Source organism: Hyla sarda, chromosome 9 (assembly GCF_029499605.1).
Source record: "Hyla sarda isolate aHylSar1 chromosome 9, aHylSar1.hap1, whole genome shotgun sequence".
Lineage (NCBI taxonomy): Eukaryota > Metazoa > Chordata > Amphibia > Anura > Hylidae > Hyla > Hyla sarda.
This window is the reverse complement of record NC_079197.1, coordinates 125,125,969-125,143,859: the sequence shown is the minus strand read 5'-3', so window position 1 is coordinate 125,143,859 and position 17,891 is coordinate 125,125,969. Positions and strand designations below refer to the sequence as shown.

At 41.5% G+C, this 17,891-nt stretch overlaps 1 protein-coding gene across 1 annotated transcript in view; it reads left to right on the top strand.

The window, feature by feature from the left end:
- HTATSF1 (HIV-1 Tat specific factor 1) overlaps window positions 1-17,891 on the top strand; it is a 77,633-nt gene that overhangs the window by 22,876 nt on the left and 36,866 nt on the right. Inside the window, exons 3-5 of the mRNA XM_056541348.1 lie at window positions 10,087-10,261; window positions 16,161-16,208; window positions 16,298-16,452. Of these exons, the coding sequence (XP_056397323.1) occupies window positions 10,087-10,261; window positions 16,161-16,208; window positions 16,298-16,452 (378 nt within the window). The remainder of the gene's footprint in view (window positions 1-10,086; window positions 10,262-16,160; window positions 16,209-16,297; window positions 16,453-17,891) is intronic.

Here is a 17,891-nt window from a genome sequence, read left to right as displayed (position 1 = left end):
TCCTCTTTAGTATTCAGCAGCCATTAATTACTGGAAGGATTAAGATTTTTCTAATAGAAGTAATTTACACCGGAGTACCCCTTTAATGCAAATACTGATGGGATCTGCTATGGAAATGTCTTATCCGTGGGGTCCTAAAGCAGCTCTCCAGCAAAATAATGACTCCCAGCATGCAACAGCTGGAGGACCTCAGGTTAGGGCAGTGTTTCCCAACCATGGTGCCTCCAGCTGTTGCAAAACTACAACTCCCAGCATGCCTGGACAGAGTTGTAGTTTTGCAACAGCTGGAGGCACCATGGTTGAGATACACTAGGTTAGGGAGCGCTGCCCTAAAGTCAGAATGGTCTGTATCCTCAGGCCATGATTTGTTTGCTGCTACAATGGCCATACACCAGTCTGAAGACAAATCCGCTAAAGGTGCGCCAAATTAAGAGATACTGCCGCTTAACCCATTAACAGATTAACCCACCATGACGTACGTGACAGCGGCCGTGGTCCGCAGTCATCATTGGCGTGATCCCTAATGTTACAGCATTTTGGTGGGGAAGATGTTGGCCGGAAGCACAAGGACACCTGTGGTATAGCACTGCCGCAGTGTCCCTGCATGTCCTTGGCTTTGAAGCTGCTACACTGCAGGCAGTGTCATGCCTGTGGCCGGTGATGCCTCATCTTCTGGGACGCGCACGGAACGACATCATCATGTGCATCCTGAAGGTAGAGATGCTGCAGGAAAAAGTGACTGTGGCCTAGTAGCAGAAGATGGTGGTGACTGCGGGGGAGCCGAGGTGAGTATTGTTTTTTTTTATTTTTAAATACCTCTTCAGGGTGAAGGGTCTTACATAAAAGGGCAATCTACCTACAGGGGGGTCCTATATACAGGGGGCAAACTGTCTACATGGGGAGTCCTATATACAGGGGGCAAGCTATCTCCTGACTGACCAACGCAAACCTTGAAAAGCAGTTGTGAGTAGCAGCATCATCAATACCAGATAACAACACGCACCTCACCAAAGAGAAGCAATTCCAGCTATCACATTAGGCGCAGTTAAAAGGGGTATTTCCAACTGGCTCCAGAACGTTAAACAGATTTGTAAATTACTTCCAATAATTATCAGCTGCTGAATTTGAGTTATTCTTTTCTGTCTGGCAACAGTGCTCTCTGCTGACATCTCTGCTTGTCTCGGGAACTGCACAGAGTAGAAGAGGTTTGCTATGGGGATTTGCTTTTACTCTGGATAGTTCCCGAGACACGTGTCATCAGAGAGCACTTAGACAGAAAAGAACAACTCAACTTCAGCAGCTCATAAGTACTGAAAGGATAAAAATATATATATATTTTTTATAGAAGTAATTTAAATATCTGTTTAACATTCTGGAGCCATTTGATATAAAAAAAATAATTATTTTCCTGGATAACCCCTGGATAACTCCTTTAACTAAATGTTTGCCCAAATATAGCTGCTCATTTTTAAGTTGATGATTTCTTAGGGCCCATGGATGATCGTGAAAATGTCCAAATGGTCATAAATACTACCCAAGGGCAGTAAGGGGCCCAATAACACTAAATTCCAAACCATGTCACAGGGGATGGTTATAAATACCCCCATCGCCATTTTGGAGCAGCCATTGCCACTATTGCCTCTTGATAAAGCCGGTGTCCCGGTGAAACATGCAGAGGCAACAATAGAGTGACATTTTAAGTGATAATCGGAATAAATGGATATTACAGCGGCCACTGCAGGCCCGTTGTATTTCTTATTCTGGTCCACTCTGGTATCAGTTTTAAACTCTTTTGTTGGGAATTATATGTTTTTACAGTCGCACATTAAAAGTTATGTTTTAGGGGTTGTATATTAAGGCGTTTATACCCCGGGCCACGGCCCAGGGGTTTGGAATTTAATAACCAAATGGCACTCAGTTCCCCACCCCTGCTGTAGATGCTGTTGTCATTGCAGACATTTGCATCTAAAGCAGTGTTTCCCAACTAGGGTGCCTCCAGCTGTGGCCAAACTACTACTCCCAGCTGGGAGTTGTAGTTTGGCCACAGCTGGAAGCACACTCTAAAAGCTGTGACAAAATGCTCCAGTCCCCTGATAACCTGTCACAGATCCCGTTTTCCTCTGAGCGGTCCCAATGCCTTCTCTGCTTCCTTCTTCCAAGACAAGCAGCTGGTTGCAGGACCTACCTGCTTAGCCAGTCAATGGCCAAAGCAGTGTCCTGTCTCTGCCAGTGATTGGCTGAGCTTGAAGCACAGAAGACACTGGGACTACTCAGAGGAGAGCGTGGACAGAACAGGGGACTGGGGTAGGTAAGCATCAGTGTTTTTTTCCCTCTCAAACCCCAACACCATATTAACCCCTTAAGGACATACGCCGTAAATGTACGGTGCTGCAGCGAGTGACTTCATGCACAGCGCCGTACATTTACCGCACGGCGGGACCTGGGGGCTGTAAGCAACCGCGGACCCTCCGGTAATGGTGGACATCAACGATCGCACTGAACCCCTCAGATGCAGTAATCAATACAGATAATGGCATCTGCGGCAGTGCTGCACTTTAAATGGCTGATCTGATCTCTCGCGACACCGAGAGACAACCAAGATGGCGGACAGAGGTCCCCTCACCTGCCTCCGCTGCTCTCTCAGGGTCTTCTGATCTGCCTTCCAGCAGACCAGAGCAGAAGATCACCGATAATACTGATCAGTGCTATGCCTATGCAATCTAATGATTGCTATAGATAGTCCCCTGTGGGGACAAAAAAAAGTGAAAAATGAATGTAAAAAAAAAGTTGAAAGAAAGTTAAACAGCCCCTCCCGCAATAAAGATTTAAATCGCCCCTTTTCCCCATTTTAATCAAAAATGCGTAACATTTTTAAATGATAAACATATTTGGTATAGCTGCGTGTGTAAATGTCCGAAATATAATGTTAATGATAAACGAGGTAAATGCAAAAAAAATTTATAAACAGTGATCAAAAAGTCACATATAAGCAAAAGTGGTACTAAAAAAAACCTACAGATCATGGCGCAAAAAATGAGCCCTCACACATCCCCGAAAATGAGAAAGTTAGAGGTGGTCTAAATAGGGTAATTTTAAATGTACTGATTTTGTTAAAAAAAAAAAAAAAAGTTTGAGATTTTTTTTAAAAAGCAGTACAATAATAGCAAAGCATGTAACCATGGGTATCATTTTAGTCATATTGATCCACAAAATAAAGAAAACATGTCATTTTTACTGCAAAGTGTACAGCGTAAAAACAACCTCCCCCCCCTAAATTTGCAAAGTTGTAATTTCCATTGAAATTTCCTTACACAAATTATTTTTTTGGGGAGTGTACCATACATTTTATGGGGGGGGGGGAGGATGGATTGTACATGAAATAGAGGGTTTCACCATTTTTTTTTATTATTTATTGCAGGGACCAGTTGGGACCCTGACAGGTGCAGCACCCCGCCTGTAATCTCTAAGATGCCATGGTTGCTTTTGACTGCTGCTTTTGGGGGGTTAAATGGCCAACTTCAGAGTCACCTCCAATGCCCTTTGCTGACAGTGGTTGTCATCTACAGCAGCCTGCACCCATCTGTGTAGTTAAACGCCGTGCTTAGTGTGCCCGCAGGATTTTCAGTCAATGTTGGGTTATATTGTCACTATGATAGCTGGGAAGTGCCGTTAAAATATCCACGTTTATTAGTATACATTAAAAGCCGTGGCATCACAATCCTCCAGCCCCTGTATCGCCCGTCATCAGGCACGGAGCAAAGTTCGCTCCATGCACATGACATGAGGTGCTGCAGGAGAGATCGCGGCGGTACTCCCATGATCAGACATCTTATCCCCTATCCTTTGGATAGGGGATAAGATGTCTAGGGGCGGAGTAGCCCTTTAACCTGGTAAGAAAGAAAATACTGAAAAAATATTGTCACATATACTGGACTCTCAATAACCCAATAGTAACGCTGTAATCACTCTCAATAGGCCAGTAATCCTGCAGTGGTAGGACACCGGGTGGGTAATTCCGATGTGGCGCAACATCGGGATTACCTACCTGGCATCCTGCCACTGTGGGTCCGTGGTCTCATGCTTATCCTCTACACCCTGGCGACACGGATCTCCCATACTCATGCACACTCCTTTGAAATGCTCCATATATGATCGGGGCTTCTCTGGACTGGGAGAACTTGTGCATGAGAACATTGTCTGCTGTTATGGTTTACTTGGATAATACCACATGTGATACTGCTCTGTTCATATTGTAAATATACATGTTTGTGTTCCCCTGAGGGCGTCCCTGATTGTGTTTAATTACACTTAGGGATAGAAACGTACATTGGGAACAGCGTTTTATCATAAATATTTGTTTAGAACTATGTTGGGATCAGTGTACAGAGCAATTGACCATTTATCTGTCTGTTATGCTTTCTTATTATGCGAACAGACGAGTGATTACAGCATTATGCTATTATTGGCCTATTCAGAGTCCAGTATATGGGATTTAATATTATTTCAGTATTTTCTTTCTCACCTGGTTACGGAATACACCTTTTCCTTTTTTTATTTTTTTTGGTGACTTTTAATGTATACTACTAAACATTAATACATTTACGGCACTTCCCTCCCTTTTGTAAACTTTATTGAATGCCTGGGAAAATTTGGTATCTGGGCTGGCATATAGCCTAATTTAAATATATATATATATTTAATATATATATTTATATGTATATGTTCTGGAAACCAGAGAGAGAAATAGCCCATAATTTATACCGGCATATCGGTATAAGTCATCGGCTATCGGCCTTAAAGGGGTACTCCGGTGAAAACCTTTTTACTTTTAAATCAACTGGCTCCGGAAAGTTAAACAGATTTTTACATTACTTCTTTTAAAAAATCTTAATCCTTCCTGTACTTATTAGCTGCTGAATACTACAGAGGAAATTATTTTCTTTTTGGAATGCTCTCTGATGATGTCATGAGCACAGTGCTCTCTGCTGACGTTATTATAATAATAAGTTTATTTATTTATTGTTGTCCTTAGTGGGATTTGAACCCAAGTCCCCAGCACTGCAAGGCAGCAGTGCTAACCACTAAGCCACTATGCTGCCCTTAGCATACATCTGCTATGCACGGTTGCTAAAATGGACAGAGATGTCAGCAGAGAGCACTGTGTTCGTGATGTCATCAGTGTTCCAAAAAGAAAGGAATTTCCTCTGTAGCATTCAGCAGCTAATAAGTACTGGAAGGATTAAGATTTTTTAATAGAAGTAATTTACAAATATGTTTAACTTTCTGGCACCAGTTGATTTAAAAGGTTTTCACTGGAGTACCCCTTTAACCTCCACAGATTATCGGTATCGGCCCTAAAAAATCGATATCGATCGATCCCTAGTACGAGGCTGCAGATTCTATATACTCTCTGACCTGTTCACAAAATCCTTCCTTCACCAAAAAGGTAAGTGCTATGAAACCCCCACATCTGACTGATCTTATAGCAGCTGTGTTACTACGATTCCCCCTTATAGACCTTAAAGGGGTACGCAGCCCCTAGACATCTTATCCCCTATCCAAATGAGGGATAAGATGTCTGATTGTGGGGGGTTCCAGCGGCTGGAGCGGAGTACCCCTTTAAATGTGCATATTTGGAAATTGCAGGTGTGCATGTTGATGGAAAGATTTCTTAGACATGCACTGTATAGATGGAGAAGCGTCACTCACCAAAAAAAAATGTAAATCTTTAAAGGGGTATTCCAGGAAAAAACTTTTTTTTTTAAAATATATGTATATATCAACTGGCTCCAGAAAGTTAAACAGATTTGTAAATTACTTCTATTAAAATATCTTAATCCTTGTGCTCTCTGACACCTGTCTCGGGAACTGTCCAGAGTAGAAGCAAATCCCCATACCAAACCTCTTCTACTCTGTGCAGTTCCCGAGACAAGCAGAGATGTCAGCAGAGAGCACTGTTGCCAGACAGAAAAGAACAACTCAACTTCAGCAGCTGATAATTATTGGAAGGATTAAGATTTTTTTTTTAATAGAACTCATTTACAAATCTAATATAAACACAATGGAGAGGCTCCTGTCTGTCTGACCGTCACTAAAGACCCGAGCAACCCAACAGACACCTATACCCAAGGTGTAAAAATAGGGACAATATATTAAAAGTAAATGGGGCTCAAAGGTCAAAGATGTCTGGTTTAAAATAATTAGTATTTATTAATATAGAATGAAAATGGATTAAATAGGGAATGTACAGGGCCCTTGTACTCCCCTAATTTATTTAATACACAATAAAATATAATAATCCCAATATAAAAATAACAACTAAAAATAACAACTATAAAATTATTCTGCGATTTGAGCCTGTGTTATCAATATAGCGATCTACTAATCCTGTAGAGCAGCACAGTACAAATGTTCATTCAATTGTTCCTGTTCTCTGAGCTCTTCAATAAAGCAGATACAATGTAGCCGCTACAGATAACAGTTAGTAAATTGATACAGTGGTATTGTATCTGTCCAGCCAGTGGCTACTCGATCCCACTGATATAGTGATACAATGTAGCGCTTTGTGAACAGTGAACAGTCACTTAAAATCAATCTTTAAGCATCTCTGTATATACCGCACATCAAAATATCAAATCAGCCAGTTGGCAATAAACTCCTTACAATGCTCACCACTCCCGGGATACCACGGATCTCCCTTCGGTGTAGTCCTGTGGGCCGGCTGTATAGCGTCTTTTACCCGGTGACTTGCCTCAGTCAGGGATCGTGCTGCTGGAGTCTTGGCCGACTCCTAAGGGCGCAGCACTTGGTGGTGGGCACTGTTTAGGGGGACTGCAGCGCTGTCAAGCGGAGTCCCTTGGTCGGACCAACTGGGAATGATGGCGGTCAGCAAGCAACAAATCCTTATTGTGGATAGCCCGATTGGCTTTTCACTTGTAATTAATGTAACGGCTGGATGCGGTATGCAGAGTGAGTGACCCGGCGGCGTTCCTCGTGCACAGGTCGCGCGCTCTGGAGATAGGGCACTGTAATAAATGCCTTGGATCTGTCGGATGATCGCTAGTACTGTCAGGCAGATATTCTATATTGTCAGGCTCAATATCGCATATTTAAAATCGCTGGACGCGTTTCAAAACCATCCTCGGTTTTTTCTTCAGCAGCGGAACGTGTGAACTATAACATAATAGTGGTTTATATACCTTAGATCACGCCCCTACATGACCTAAACTATGACCTCACATCCTGAGCAAAAAATTTGTTGATTTACATTTTAGAAAACACTACCCAATTGTAAATAAATAAATAAACTCTATTTATACTTATCTATGAACATATCAACACTTAAATACGAATTATAAAAAACCTACAAAAGTATATAACATTACAAACCATATGCAATTGTAATAATAACTAGAGGCATATGAGGATAAATCTCAATCACATGCTAGGAATATTAAAAGATAATTAAAAATTAAGATAATTAAAAATAAATATAATAAAAAAAAAAAATTAAAAAAAAATAAAGAATAAATAAAATTAAAAAAATATAAAAATAAAAATAATAAAAATAAAATAAAATAAAAATAAAAAATGAAAAAATAATACAAATAAAAATGAAATAAAATAAAAGATGAATATAAAGACTAACTGGGCATCTCTTCATAATAGTGAACATATATGACAATATAATGGGACACATAAAGAACTCAAAAGTGTGTACCATCTTGAACAAGAAGATTCAGGGCTAATAACTTTTATCTATAGTAGAGTTGGGAAGGGCCCTTTTATTTTATTTTTATTTTTCTTTTATTTAAATTTTTATTTTTATATTATTTTTTTATTTTATTCTTTATTTATTTTTTTTATTATATTTGTTTTTAATTATCTTTATTTTTAATTATCTTTTAATATTCCTAGCATGTGATTGAGATTTATCCTCATATGCCTCTAGTTATTATTACAATTGCATATGGTTTGTAATGTTATATACTTTTGTAGGTTTTTTATAATTCGTATTTAAGTGTTGATATGTTCATAGATAAGTATAAATAGAGTTTATTTCTTTACAATTGGGTAGTGTTTTCTAAAATGTAAATCAACTAATTTTTTGCTCAGGATGTGAGGTCATAGTTTAGGTCATTATGTAGGGGCGTGATCTAAGGTATATAAACCACTATTATGTTATAGTTCACACGTTCCGCTGCTGAAGAGAAAACCGAGGATGGTTTTGAAACGCGTCCAGCGATTTTAAATATGCGATATTGAGCATGACAATATAGAATATCTGCCTGACAGTACTAGCGATCATCCGACAGATCCAAGGCATTTATTACAGTGCGCTATCTCACGAGCGTGCGACCTGTGCATGAGGAACGCAGCCGGGTCACTCACTCTGCATACCGCATACAGCCGTTACATTAATTACAAGTGAAAAGCCAATCGGGCTATCCACAATAAGGATTTGCTTGCTGACCGCCATCATTCCCAGTTGGTCCGACTAAGGGACTCCGCTTGACAGCGCTGCAGTCCCCCTAAACAGTGCCCACCACCAAGTGCTGCGCCCTTAGGAGTCGGCCAAGACTCCAGCAGCACGATCCCTGACTGAGGCAAGTCACCGGGTAAAAGACGCTATACAGCCGGCCCACAGGACTACACCGAAGGGAGATCCGTGGTATCCCGGGAGTGGTGAGCATTGTAAGGAGTTTATTGCCAACTGGCTGATTTGATATTTTGATGTGCGGTATATACAGAGATGCTTAAAGATCGATTTTAAGTGACTGTTCACTGTTCACAAAGCGCTACATTGTATCACTATATCGGTGGGATCGAGTAGCCACTGGCTGGACAGATACAATACCACTGTATCAATTTACTAACTGTTATCTGTAGCGGCTACATTGTATCTGCTTTATTAAAGAGCTCAGAGAACAGGAATAATTGAATGAACATTTGTACTGTGCTGCTCTACAGGATTAGTAGATCGCCATATTGATAACACAGGCTCAAATCGCAGAATAATTTTATAGTTGTTATTTTTAGTTATTTTTATGTTGGGATTATTATATTTTATTGTGTATTAAATCATTTACAAATCTGTTTAACTTTCTGGAGCCAGTTGATATATAAAAAAATTTTTTTTTCCCCTGGAATACCCCTTTAAACTAAATAGCCGGCCCTGGTATACAATTAGCATAGCTGTTTTGCCAGTACACTGACCTGCACCACATATATGTAACGTGAACCTTGCCTAAGAGATCTCTGCTGACACCTCTGCTTGTCTCAGGAACTGTCCAGAGTAGGAGCAAATCCCCATTGCAAACCTCTAATGCTTCGGACAGTTCCTGAGACAAGCAGAGATGTCAGCAGAGAGCACTGTTGTCAGAAAGAAAAGATCAACTCAACTTCAGCAGCTGATAACTACTGGAAGGATTAAGATTTTTTAATAGAAATAATTTACAAATGTTATTAACTTTCTGGAGCCAGTTGTGTGTGTGTGTGTGTGTGTGTGTGTGTATGTATGTGTATATATATATATATATATATATATATATATGTGTATATATATATATATATATAATGTTTTTTTCCCTTTTTAATGGACTATGTTTGGCTGTTTTCATTTATATGAATATGACGTATAATTTATTTTGCTAGATAAAAATGTATGTTTGTTAACAGACCAAATGTGGACTACATTCCATCTATTAAACTGAATGGGCCTGCTGCGGTACACATTGGCATACCGTATGCCAACCTATACCACAGACGCGGTGCCCTTTTCTGATGTTTTACTAGCCCAAGAGAGCTGATTATTATCATCTAATGTCTATGGCAGTGTTTTCCTACTAGTGTTCCTCCGGATGTTGCAAAACCACAACTCCCAGCATGCCTGGACAGCCTTTGCTGTCTGAACTTGCTGGGAGTTGTAGTTTTGCAACAGCTGGAGGCACCCTGATTGGGAAACACTGCTCTATGTCAAGGCTAGACCATGAGCCTAACACTTTGCGACAGGTGTGTCATTTGGACTGTCCTCAAGTGGTGAATGTTTGTATTACTCTTAATAGAATTCTATTTTCTTTGAATTAGATAAGTGAAGATTTTCTGGCGATGTATCATGCAAATTATGGGTACAATCCTCCTGAGATTCCCGAGCCTTCCCAACCCCCAAAGAAAGTGGAAGAAAAGCCAAAGACAGACCCCAAACCTCAACCAGAACAGACTGAACAGAAATCAAAGGGAGAGAAGAGGAAAGCTGATCCAGGTAATGCCTATGTTCTTTATTAAAGCTGACCTTTTCAGAGGAAGCAGGGGAGTGTTTCCTAAAGTCCAGTACACCCCTGCTTTCCTTAGATGGTGGTTTTTGGCACAATATATACACTGAGGAGATTTTGAAAACAAGAGTTCCCCGTGTTGAGTTAAAGAGCATCTGTCATCTAAACGGACCCTTGTAAATTAGCCCCATTAGCAGTCTTTACTGTGCTATTTCCTTTACATACATTTTATTTTGTTTTTCTGTGGCCAAAAACATGCCAAAACAGCACTTTAGAATTCCGTAGCCAGTGTCCTAGAGGCTGGGCAAGAGGCTCCAGAGCTTCACTAGGCCTACACACCCCTGTCCCTAACATCACCAGCTTTTGATTGACACACACGGCTACTCGACCGTCCGCAGCCCTGTGTGTGCAGTACTGGCGCAAGCGCAGATTGCACACAAGGCTGCTGCCGGCTGAGTAGCCGTGTACTCCATTTAACAGCCAGTGACATTTTGGAAAGTGGAGCTTCGGCTCGGCTCATCTCCGGAGCTTTGCTCAGATAATAAGTTGTGCTCTTGTCATTGTCTCCAGTCTTTTTTCCCCATTTGTGTGTGCGTATGAGAGATAAAGTAATTTTAGGGCAAATGTTTCAGTGTAGCGGTAGAATGGGGTGGAGTAGCGATTGCAGTTTCCCTGCTCCCTTCTCTGCAGATCTGTGTCTGGTGTACTAAACTATTGTGTATACCGTAGTTGCTTATGGGCCCTGTTTTTTTGTTTTGTGCAATTTTTTTTTTTTTTTTTAAACCTTAACCCCTCAGCCCATTAAACCTTAACCCCTCAGCCCAGGACTCCGCAAATTTTCATTTTAGCATTTTCCTCCTCTAAAAATCATAACACTTTCAATTTTGCACCTTCAGACCTACATAAGGGCTTGTTTTTTGTGTCCCCAATTGTACTTTGTAATGACATGACTTATTTTATAATCTGCTCAAAACAAAAACAAAAAAAATTTTGTGGGGTGAAATAAAAATAAAGTAAAAAAATAACGCAACATTTTGTAAGTTTTGTGGGCTCCAGTTTCTATGCAGTGTACTTTTTGGAAAAAAAGTATATTGTCTGTATTCTGTAGAGCCATACGGTTGGAAACCCAATTTATATGGGTTTTATTTTATTTTAATACTTAAAAAAATTATAAACTACATGCACCAAAATTAGTATGTTTAAAATCTTTTGACCCTATATCTTCTGTCCCTATGTGAGGGCTCATTTTATGCGCTGTCTGTAGTTTTTACTGGTACCATTTTTGTTTTGATGAGACTTTTTGATCGCTTTTTATTAATATTTTTATGGCATATGAAGTGACCAAAAATGCACAATTTTGGACTTTGGTATTTTTTTACGTGTACGCCATCAACTGTACGGTTTTGCTAACCTGATAGCTTTAATAGTTAGGACATTTACGCACTCGGCGATACCACATATGATTATTTTTATTCTTTATTATATTATTTTATTTTATTTTTACACTCTTTTTTTTTTTATTTTTATTTTTTTGGAGCCCATAGGGGGCTACAACATGCAATCTTGTAATTGCATACACTGATCAATGCTATGCCATAGCATAGCATTGATCAGTGTTCTCGGCGCTCTGCTGCTCAGCAGGCGGGGAGCAGGAGATCACCGATCGGACGACCCTCCCTTCATCCTCTCAGCTGATTGGGACATTTCGATTTTGTCCCGATAGTCTCGATCAGCTCCGCTGAGCTGACCATTTTTTTTCTATCTAAAAAAGTTGCATCAAAAGTCTGTCACTTCTACTGCGACTTTTGTGCAACCTTTGCCATATATCATATCTGAAAGTGAACTACCATGTGCAGTGCTTTAGGCTAGTTTTATGCAGTGGTAATCAATTCATGATGTGCGACTTTTCTCTGAAAAGCCCTAATTTACTTCAGCCCTGAAAAGTACTCTAAGCACCCACCCCACCAACCCCCCACCCCCCTTCCAGACCTCCTCTGCAATCCTAACAGCGTCTCATCTGATGGCCCCTCCATGCGATAATGTTGCCCATCCCTCTGCCTACAGATGTCAGTCTGTGCTACACCACCGTTGTGCGTCCCCGACCCCTAATGCATACTGCTTTTTATTTTAACAGAGTTGTTTCAGAACTTATACTTCAACATGGAACCCCCATTTCAAATCTTAGGAATTATCACAATGTTGAACTTTAAGGATAAGTTCTGAAACAACTCTGTTAATATAAAACAATTCTATACAAATAAGAAGCAGTGGTGCAAAGGGTAGGTGTACTGTTTTTTGACTAGCTGATCCCATAAGGTTCTGGGTTCAATCCCCAGACAGGGACAGATGATTATAGAATTACTCACCGTGCCTGAACAGGTGAGAAATGTGGGAAAAGGCTGGGTTCACACTACGTTTTGTACTTACGGTTCCCGTATACGGCTGGGGGGGGGGGGGGGCTTAATCACGGTGCCCACACTCAGCCGTATAGGGGAACCGTATTTAATGCATATCTATGAGCCGACCGAAGTTAACCGCAGCCTCCGGTCGGCTGCGTTTTCGGCCGTATGCGGTTTCCCGACCGTAGACAAAATCGCGGTCGACCACGTTTTTGCCTGCAGTCGGGAAACCGCATACGGCCGAAAACGCAGCCGACCGGAGGATGCGGTTCACTTCGGTCGGCTCATAGACATGCATTAAATGCGGTTCCCCTATACAACTGAGTGTGGGCGCCGCGATTAAGCCCCGCCCCCTTCTCCTGGCCGTATACGGGAACCGTAAGTACAAAACGTAGTGTGAACCCAGCCGAACTGTGAGGTGAATTTTTAGTGTTGTTCCTGAGCGCCAAATTCATCAAGGGGTGTGCGACTTTTCATGAATTTGGCGCAGGGAGTTAAAAATAACAAGGCGAATTTTCATGACTAAAATAGTTTAAAAAAAGTAGACAAGTATTGATGAATTCCCCTAAGGATGTGTATATTTTTGGGTAAAAAAGGGCTATCCATGAAGCTATTGCCTGTGTGTCTCTATGAGGAGTCCAAATACAGGAAGTGAGGGTGGGACAAGCAGGGCTCTGTGCAGACTCCTGGCTTGTCAATCATCCTTGTGTGTGAGCCAGGAGCATGTCACAGAGCCTCACAGCACGGAGCCCTGCTTGTCCCGCCCTCACTTCCTGTATTTGGACTCCTCATAGAGACACACAGGCAATAGCTGCAGGGACAAAAATTGTTCTAATTTTATTTTTTTTTACAAATATACATATAATGGTATCTACATTATATAAAAAGTTTTTGTTGATGACAGGTACTGCTTTTGGATAGATTTTACAGTTGTTTACGCATAAATAACAGAGGTTTTTATAGCTTACATACTTCTGTGCATTACAATAAAATTTCCCTATCTCAATCACACACAAGTGACATTTTCAGAGGAAGCAGAACCTATCTGTATTTTATATAATATTTTTGTCAATTCTTTAGAGCCTTGAAGGAAAATTACACCAACACAGAGCGTGCATACAGATGTTGTATTTGGACCCAGGACCAAGACAACAATGCTAACCACTGTATAATAGTAATAAGGACTACAAACCTGCCTGTCCTTATATTCTAGTTTCAAACATAATAGCTTATTGAAAACACACATGAATAAGTACAAACATGCGAGTAGAGCAGCCTGGAGTTGGGGCGCAGCAAGTACAATATTCAAGAGATAAATATACAATCATTAGCAACCAAAGAACAATGAGGGAAATGGGGCACAATGATCCAAGTTGAGGAAACACAAGTCGGATGGGCAAATTGTAAGACAAAACATGAAGACGGGTGGGGGGTGGAGTGGGGGCCCCATCCGTCTTCATGTTTTGAAGGGCACATGTCTTACATAGTAACATAGTTCATAAGGTTGAAAAAAGACCAGAGTCCATCTAGTTCAACCTATATCCCTAATAAGTCCCTACGGAGTTGATCAAGAGGAAGGAAAAAACCCCTCATACTAGAGGTAAAAATTCCTTCCCAACTACAAATATGACATCAGAATAAATCCCTGGATCAACGTTCTGTCCCTATAAATCTAGTGTACGTAACCAACGATGTTGTTATTCTCCAAGAATGCATCCAGACCCCTTTTGAACTCTTTTACAGAGTTCACCATGACCACCTCCTCAGGCAGAGAATTCCACGGTCTCACTGCTCTAACAGTAAAGAACCCCGTCTGTGATTCTGTAGAAACCTTCTTTCCTCTAAACGTAGAGGATGCCCCCTTGTTATAGATACAGTCCTGGGTATAAATAGATCATGGGAGAGATCACTGTACTGTCCCCTGATATATTTATACATAGTTATTAGGTCTCCCCTAAGCCTTCTTTTTTCTAAACTAAATAACCCTAATTCTGATAATCTTTCTGGGTACTGTAGTCCTCCCATTCCCCGTATTACTCTGGTTGCCCGTCTTTGAACCCTCTCCAGCTCCACTATATCTTTCTTGTACACAGGTGCCCAGTATTGTACACAGTATTCTATGTGTGGTCTGACTAGTGATTTGTACAGCGGTAGAATTATTTCCTTGTCGTGGGCATCTATGCCCCTATTTATGCACCCCATGATTTTATTAGCCTTGGCAGCAGCTGCCCGACACTGGTCACTACAGCTAAATTTACTATTAACTAAGACTCCTAAGTCTTTTTCCATGTCAGTCGTCCCAAGTGTTCTCCCATTTAATATATAACCCCGTCCCGGATTTTTCCTCCCATGTGCATTACCTTACATTTATCAGTGTAAAACCTCATCTGCCACTTCCCAGCCCAAACATCCAACCTATCCAGATCCATTTGTAACTGTCCTCTATAGTGTTTACCGCTTTAAAGAGTTTAGTATCATCTGCAATGATTGCTACTTTACTATTCAACCCCTCTACAAGAATAGGACCCAAGACTGACTCCTGTGGTACCCCACTAGTAACAGTCATTGTAATAAAAGGGTGTTTACAAGAAAGAACAAACTAACAGCATACAGTCAAAGATCTAAATAAAAGGCGACATCTGAAGTATGTGGAGAGTCGAGCAAGGGTTGCCAGACTTCATGGAAGATCCAGAGTATCTTCCCTCACCGTTCCTTATATTCTAAAGAGAAGACGTAAGGACTTCATGACAGTGCAGCTGCTGTCATATCAAAAAGTATAACAAAATAGTTAAAGTATTATGATGATGTTGTTACCATATACTACAGATATGTAACATATATATGATAGAATACACTATATTAAAGGGGTTATCCAGAAATAAAAAAACAGGCCTAATTTCTTTCAAATAGTGGAAAAGAATGTCCCGGCACTCCTTAATCTGCAAGCTAGTAGTTGTTTTATTGCATATCCTTATGGAACAATCTGTTCCATAAGGATATGCAATAAAACTACTACTTGCTTGCAGGTTGGTGAGCGCCGGGACCTTCTTTTCCACTGTGTTCTAATTCATCTACGTGCATCACCAGAAGTGCCAACCACTACTTGCTATACTTTTATTTTTTTCAAAGACCACACCCTGTCTGTCTCCACTTTGGGTGTGGTATTACCTCTTGGCCCCATTCACTTCAATGGAACTGAGCTGCAGAACCACACCCAACCTTGAGACAGACAGGGAGCAGTCTTTGAATGAAATGATGTCTGTTTTTCAATAACCCCTTTAATGAACTTTTATTTTTCTCAGAAAAATGTAAAAGAAAGTGATACAAACGTTCAAACATTATAAACTGCAAAAAAAAAAAACTTTTTAGTTTTTTGTGTTTTTTTTAAGTATTACATAAAACTTTTAAGTAATAAGTGATTTTTCTAGTTGTTTTGTGTAATAATTCTGAATCTAAATACACAAATTAAAAAAAATTCTGTTTCTTACAGGTTGGTTCAATGTGGAAGATGAAAGAAACACAAATGTGTACGTCACAGGTTAGTGACAATGACATGCACGTATATACCGCTCACATTGTTCTAGGTTTAAGTCCATTCACTTAGTATTTGTCACCCCCCTCTTGCAGGGCTGCCTCCTGATATTACACAGGATGAATTTATCGAGACAATGTCTAAATACGGCATTATCATGCGAGATCCAGTGAGCGAAGACTTTAAAGTAAAGCTGTATAAGGATAAAGAAGGGAATCTGAAGGGAGATGGCTTGTGCTGTTACCTCAAGGTCAGTCATCATTCTTCCCTATTGGTGTACTCTCATCATTCCTTATTAACCCTTTCTCAAGTTCAGTTAAATTTTGATTTAATACAACGGGGCTTAACCTCTCCAGTACGCCCTTGCTCCCTGGTACTTAAGGACCAAGGGCGTACCTGTACACCCGTGGGAATTTCGGTCCCAAATCATTCAGCAGGCATCCCGTGCAAATGCCTGGGGGAACCCCCCCCCCCCCATGTTGGCGATCGCAGCAAATCGCCGATCAATTCAGATCGACGACTTGCCGCTATTCCGGGCTGATCGGGTCTCTGATGACCCGATAGCCCGATCATCCTAGAGGATAGGAGCGAGGTGGCAGGGTGCCACCTCCTCCTATCCCCTGCGATTGGCCGATCGGCGGACTGATCGGCGAATCGCAGGGGGGGGGAGGGGACGGACTTTCATTTCCACTGCTCTACCCTCCCCTGGATGTCGGGGCAGAGCGGGGGAAAGGTGGCGGCGAGGTGCGGCGGCTGTTACCTGGGGACCGGCAGCAGTCACGCGGGGACCAAGACCGGCAGCAGGCAAGTGGTGTGGCGGTGTCAGATGCTGCAGTGAAGATTGCCTTGATCTTCACTGCTGCTTCTCCAAACTGTGTCCTTCCAGATGTTGCAAAACTACAACTCTCAGCATGCCCAGATGGTCCACGCATGCTGGGAGCTGTAGTTCTGTAAAATCTGGCCCTTCAGATGTTGCAGGACTACAACTCCCAGCATGCCTGGACAGTCTCAGCATGCTGGTAGTTGTAGTTTTGCAACATCTGGAAGGGCACAGTTTGGAGACCACTATACAGGGGTGTCCCAACTGTAGCGCTCCAGATGTCAATTCAAAGAATGCCGAGACTGTCATGGCATGCTGGGAGATGTAGGTCAGCAACATCTGGCCCTTCAGATGTTGCCGAACTACAGCTCCCAGCATGCCTAGGCAGTCTGGGTATGCTTGGAGTTGAAGTTTTGCAACATCTGGAGGGCTACAGTTTCGACACCACTACACAGTGGTCTCAGAACTGTTCTCCTCCAGTTGTTGCATAACTACAACTACCAACATGTCCTTCAGCTGTCTGGGCATGCTTGGAGTTGTGGTATTGCAACAACTGGAGGCACACTGGTTTGGAAACCTTGTATTTTTCCTAACTCAGGGTTTCCCAACCTGTGTGCCTCCTGCTGTTGCAAAACTATAACTCCCAGCATGCACTGACAGACCATGCATGCTGGGAGTTGTAGTTTTGCAACAGCTGGAGGCACATGGGTTGGGAAAAACTGAGTTAGGAAACAGACAGTGGTAGTCTGTTACCTAACTGTTTCCCAATCCCAACCAGTGTGCCTCCAGCTGTTGCATAACTACAACTCGCAGCATGCACGGTCTGTCAGTGCATGCTGGGAGTTGTAGTTTTGTCCCCACCCCCTCCC